The sequence below is a fragment of the Nothoprocta perdicaria genome, unplaced genomic scaffold (assembly GCF_003342845.1).
Source record: "Nothoprocta perdicaria isolate Ctin4 unplaced genomic scaffold, notPer1 scaffold_7, whole genome shotgun sequence".
NCBI lineage: Eukaryota > Metazoa > Chordata > Aves > Tinamiformes > Tinamidae > Nothoprocta > Nothoprocta perdicaria.
Window position 1 is genome coordinate 1,749,616 of NW_020455976.1, and position 5,828 is coordinate 1,755,443.

The following is a 5,828-nucleotide window of genomic DNA, read 5'->3' on the forward strand; positions in this document are numbered from 1 at the left end:
GCCGCCGTCCAGGCTGCAGACGCTGCGCAGCACCTCGTAGTAGGGGATGTGGCAGACCAGGCGCGCTTTCAGGAACGACGTCCACTTGCGCTGCAGGATCTTCTTCCCGCCCAGGTCGCTCTGCAAGCGCCAGGAGGGGACGCTGGCCTGTGGCCGAGCTGCTCCCCCGTCCCCTTCCCGCCCTACAGCAGCTGAGGCGAGAGCTGGAGGCCGGGTTTAACCGGAGCAGGAGGGATGTAACGAGCCATGCTGCGGTTTCCCCGCTYGGCCTCTGCCTCAGTGTCCCCTGAGGTGCCAACACGGAGCGCCCGGCGCGTCGCTCTGTCGCTACCTTGCACACCCGGGCCACCCGGGCCACGCGGGCCGCCTGGCTCTGGTCGAAGAAGGACGTGGTCTCCTCGCCGGCCCGCTCCGTGAAGAAATAGTAGATCTTGTCRTCGTCCCCCACGGGGCTGTCCTGGCTCTCGCGGACCAGCACCGAGGCCACGAACTCGGCGTCTGCGGGAGCCGAGACGGGGCTTGGAGACRTGCCCTGGGATCCGTGCCCAGGTCCCTCCCAAGGTGCCAGGCCGTGTCCTACCCCCCAGGCTGGGCCCGCGATAGGGATGGGCATGGGGACGGGGATGGGGATGGCTCACCCACCGTTCAACCAGTGCAGCGGGGACTCCTCGGTCTTCAGCGGCCGCTGGTGCAGGTTCCTCCTGATGTCGGGGAGGCTCCGAAACTCGTAGCGCGTGGCCGTGTACAGGCCGCCGTCTGGCCGGGCAGAGCCGTGAGCTGCGGCTGGGCGAACGCAGCGGCGCCCGCCCGCCCCGGGAGCAGCAGCGGGAAAGAGCAGGACCGGGTCCCGATGGGAACGGGGAYGGGGACGGGGACAGGGTCGGCTGCACCCCAGGTGTCACCAGCGGCCCCGGGCGCTGCTTACCCACGATGAGGCCGGTGTAGCCGCGGGCAGGGTCGTACGGACACTTCTCCTTGCCTTCCTCAAAGCGGGATGGCAAYGTGAACCTGTCGGCGTCCTGCGGGGACAGGGGACCGCGTGAGCCACAGGGGCTGGCTCGGCCAGCAGGGGAACAGGGAGCCAGGAGAGGCAGGGCTGTCCAGGAGGTGGCAGGTTAGCGGGTTGGGTTCCACGGCCGCCCCGAGCGCCGGTGAGCTGGCCAGCCCTGTGCCCCGTCACCTGCCCTGCTCGGGAGGGACGCGGGCCACAGGCGGCTGAGTCACCGCAGCTGCCACATGGGAGTTAAAGTCCCACAGGTGACGGCACACGGCGTCCCTGCCACCCAGCTCGCACAGGAAATTCCAAGGGAGGGCCCAGGCAATTCCAGGGGAGGGCCCAGGCAATTCCAGGGGAGGGCCGGCCACGCCGGGCTCCGTGCACCACGTCCCAGCACGGCCCCGCGCCCGCCCGCCGCCTCCGCGGTCAGAGTCCGCGCCGCGCTCCCAGGGCCGCCCGCGCGTCCCTCTGCGTCACGGTGGCGGCTCCCGGCGCCGCCGCCCCAGCCCGGCCTCACCGCGGTCACCGCTCGCGCCCTCCGCGCTGGAAACGGCGCCGGGGCCGCGGGCTGGGGCGCGAGGGGCTCGGGCACTCACGATGGCGGCGCAGAGCGGGTGGAAGGCGAAGGTGCCGCACGCGTACAGGTGCGTGCCGTTGAGCCGCTGCACGAGGCGCACGTGGTTGAAGCACTCGGTCTGCGGGGCGCGAGGGCGAGCGTGAGCGCCGGGCGCCGCCRGCACCACCAGCCCCTCCTCGGCCCCGCGCCCCACCTTGTTGTTCCTGCCCTTCTGCAGGCAGTCCAGCCGCTTCTCCGGGGGCGCTTCCCAGTGGATCTGCAAGGGGAACAGCGGTGAGACCTGACCAAGGGCCAGGCTGCAAGTCCAGGCCAACGGAAAGGCTTAATGACCCCAAAGCATCAGCCCTGCCCTGGCTTCACCAACCCTTTCCCTGGATTGCAACCAGCTTCCCAACCCATCACGACCCACAGAGCATCACGGAGCCCCGGCTGCGGGAATGCCGGGCCGGAGGCCTCGATGCTCCCGCATCCCCCAGCATTGGGGTCGGTGGGACAGCTCGGCCCCGGGGGACGGTGCCGGGGAGGGCAGCGCGCTCACCGTGCGGTGCGAGCCGTCCGCCACGTCGCGGGCGTTGAGGGCGAAGACGGCGCCGCGGGCGCCCACGTAGAGGACGCCGCGCTCCTCCTCCAGCAGCAGCGTGCTGTAGTTGAGGCTGCGGGTGCTGAAGCGCCGCGCGCCGGAGAGCTCTGCGTGCGAACGGGAGAGCAGGGATCAGCACGGGCGGCACGGGACGGGGCAGGAGGGTGCCCTGCAAAGCTGGGCGCAAAACCCCACAGGGAGCTCCTGGGAAAAGCCCAGCAGCGGTGGCAGGAACCGGGAGCCAGGGCTGGCTCCRAGCCTTGGCTGGCCCCGCAACGGCACCGCGGGCCCACGAACGGAGAGCTCTCCGGGGGGGAACGGAGAGCTTTCCAGGGGGGAAAGCTTCAAARCGTCCTTCCCCGCCAAGCCGCCAGCAGCAGCCCCAGTCTCCTTCCTGTTTTCTCTCCAAACACATCTGTTCTCCCCCGCAAACCTCCACGGAAAGCCCTCGCTGGGGCTTGGCAAACACTTTGTGCTCTGAGGGCTGCGCAAGGGAGAAGCAGCAGCAGCGTGGTGCAAAACTGAACCTGCTCTCCTGTAAAACACCCAAAGCCTGGACTTCTTCTCGTTCCCATGAGAAATAAGAGGTTTCATTGAGCATCTTTCGCTGGGGTCCAGCTCTGAGCCAGGTCCCTGCCTGAACCAGGAAGACCAACAACCGCTGGCGGGGCGCTGCGTGCCAGGCGCTATGGGTGCTCCCATCGCACCTGCAGCAAAGACAGGTTTGGCAGGAGGTGACAGGCCCCAGCTGCTCTGGGGCTCACGGTGGGAARTGCACCCAGTTAACTGAAGCCGCTCGGGAGCCGTGAGTGTCCACGTCAGCAACCGGCTGGAGGAAGCAAAAGCAGCTGCAGGGACCCTGTGGGCAGAGCGAGGTCTCGACGAGCCCAGCGGGAAGGATGCAAAAACCTGAACTAAAACTGCGGGGAGACGGGGCGGCGTGTTGCAGAGGACCTGAGAGCTCTGCAGAGCGGCCCCCGCACGCACCTCGTCCCCTGCAGACGTGGGGTCCTCCGCCCCGCTGKGCTCCTTGCCCAGCAAAGGAAAACAGCGAAACGCAGCAGCAACCAACGCTCTGCCTTGCCCCAGGGGCTGCCCGGACCTGCCGTCGCGCTTGCACCTTCTCTCAGAGCCAAAGTCACCCCAAATTTCCCCCTCGGAGCACACGAGCCTCCCGGCAGACCTCCTCCCTGCTATGGGGCAGCACGGGGGGGACAGCGAGGGGCTGGGACCCCCAGCTCTGCCCAGGGAGGCCGGGCTGCTGGGCTGGGCGAGGCCACCCGAGGCCTAACCACGCTGTAGGACTTGCTGCTGCAGGAGATGCTGGGGACCAGGAACCCAAACAAAGACCAAGATCCCAGGAGAAACCTCACTGAGGACTATTAAGGCCATGACGGAYGGATGCCTAGGTCAGGAATCCTTAGGGAGCTGGGGGCTCCTCCAAGAGTCCTTGGAGATGTGCTGGGGGCAACCAAGGAGCCCCCCGTGCAAGCCCTTGTCCTCGGGCTCTTGCTCATCCTCACTGCTGGAGACACCCCCATGGGGCTCAGGGCACATTGACTCCGGGCCCCCAAAACGGGGCAGCCTGATGGGCTCCGGTGCCTGGAGCGCGAGGCACTGGGTGCTGCCTCCCCACGCACCCAGGACCTTGCAGGAGATCCTGAAAGAGATCCTGAAAGCCTTCGAGGATGGGGATGCCACCACCTGCCCATGCCAGCCCCCGCGGGGATAAAGGCGGACGCGGGCTCTTACCCTCAAAGGTGACCGTGGTCCTGGGGGTGACGTCCAGATCGGTGGCCGCGCGCCGGGACGGGCGGCCCACGGCCGCGGCAGCCAGGAGGGCGGCCAGGAGCGGGGCCCAGCGCCGGCGCATCCTGACGGGGCCGGGGCCGGTGCCGGTGGCCGCGGGATGGGCTGCTTCCCGGCGCCGCCGCCGCGCGCTCCTGCAAGGCACAGCGCCCGTCAGAGCCCCGCGGCACCTGCAGAGCGGGTGACAGGAATAGGAATAACACCCGGGCCAGCAAGGGGGGAACGGGCTCCGGGGTCTGCTCCGTCCCTTGCTCTGGCCATTGCTTTGGCTCATCCTGCCCGAAGGATGCGCACTATTGGGAACAACGGAGCCCCGAAACACGGCGCGGTCGGGGRAGAGGAAAGGAGCTGCTCTGCCCAGGCTGCCCAAGCCTTTTCCATTGCATCTTGCCCAGAAAGGACGGGAAGGAAGGAGAGCTCGAGTGTGCCGGGGTGAGCAGTGCCGGGAGCCGGCTCGGGAATCCCGCCGCCCCTCCRTGCCGGCCACGGGAAGGGCAGGCAGCTCCTGGGAGCCAAGGGCTCCTTCCCGAAAGTGCCCAAGCTCCTTTCCCCCAAGCCAACATCAGGAGTCCCATGAGGATGCAGCCCCAGGGGCCGGAGCCCAGGAGGAAAAGCAGGCGGCAGAGGGCAAAGGAAAACTGCTACCGGAGCCACTCGGCACCTTCACYAGGCCCCCTTCAGACCGCGTGCCCCCCACAGCGTTTTCCCACTCCATTCCAGTTCCTCCTTCACCAGAGCGGCCTGGAAGTTCAGCATCTCCCTTGGCTCTGGTTCCAGGCAGAAAGAAACCCCAGCCAAAACCTCCTYGCAGCCTCCGATCCCGCTCTGCTCCGGCACGAGCTCCGGCTTCAGCGGGAACCATGAAACCCCCGGACCCGGAGCCCCAGGGCAACGCAGCTGCCCTGAGCGGGCRCCTATCGCTGCTCCCCATCATCCCACACCCAAAATGACTGTTTTTAGCAGCACAGCAGTGCCCCGAGCGAGCCGCAGGGTCAGGAAAACAGGCCCTGGATTTGGCTGCTGCCCGCGAGGSAGACGCAGCCCCGGTGCTAAGTCCGACCCGCGCGAGCACCGCGCCAGCCAGCGCGGGGAGAAACACAGAACTAAACCAGAAGAGAGGCTGGTGCGGGTTGAAGAGGGGCTGCGGAGCCTCCCGCTGCGCCCGGAGCGGCCCCGCCGGGTACCGGGCTTCCCTCCCTGCCCCACAGGCTCCCTGTGCCCCACATCAGCTGCAACTTTRTCCCACAGAACAACTAATCACCCGAGCACAAGAGCGGGTTAATGTTTCACTCCAGGAGAGCGGCTGCTCCCACACGGTGGTTTGTTTTTCCTCCTCCTTTCCTGGTTTTAACCCTGGCAGGCAGAGYGGGAGCAGGGCTGCTGCTTTCCCAGCTGGAGCAGCGGGTCCCTGCGCTCCCACGGGGCTGCTCCTCATCCGGACACGGCAGCGGGTACCTGGCTGCACCGGCTGCCGTTTCCGTCCCGGCACAGCGGGCACCGGAGACGGGGAAGCACCGGCACCGGCAYGGCGGGGGTTAACGCAGCCTGCCCGGCACCAGGTGCTGCAGCGATGCTCCAATTGCTCCGGGAGCCTTCACCTTTCCTCCCAGCACAGAGATAAGAGGGGAAAAAAAAATAATAAGCGAAACGAAGCTTGATTAGTGCTCGGCGAGGAGCTGGCAGCAGTTCATGGCTCGCGGGGCCGTAAACCTGCGTGCAGACTTGGAGCCGTTCCCTGGGGCCAGCCCCGCTCCGTGCAGGCTCTTCCTGCAAATCCAGTGGGGAAAGCAGGGCTTGGGATGGGGCTTCGTGCTCCCAGCACCGCTGCTTTCCCAATGCTGTTTTGGGAAGCGGCTTTTGCTTTG

The 5,828-nt window shown here is 67.4% G+C and overlaps 1 protein-coding gene across 1 annotated transcript in view; it reads right to left on the reverse strand.

Annotated features, from left to right (window-relative positions):
• The window catches only part of SEMA4G (semaphorin 4G), a 6,570-nt gene extending 2,543 nt beyond the window's left edge, over positions 1 to 4,027 (reverse strand). Inside the window, 8 exon segments of the mRNA XM_026050678.1 lie at positions 1 to 120; positions 332 to 498; positions 643 to 756; positions 926 to 1,019; positions 1,594 to 1,692; positions 1,768 to 1,830; positions 2,113 to 2,261; positions 3,907 to 4,027. The exon segment at positions 1 to 120 is cut by the window's left edge and continues 22 nt beyond it. Of these exon segments, the coding sequence (XP_025906463.1) occupies positions 1 to 120; positions 332 to 498; positions 643 to 756; positions 926 to 1,019; positions 1,594 to 1,692; positions 1,768 to 1,830; positions 2,113 to 2,261; positions 3,907 to 4,027 (927 nt within the window).
• Between the last annotated feature and the right edge of the window lie 1,801 nt (positions 4,028 to 5,828).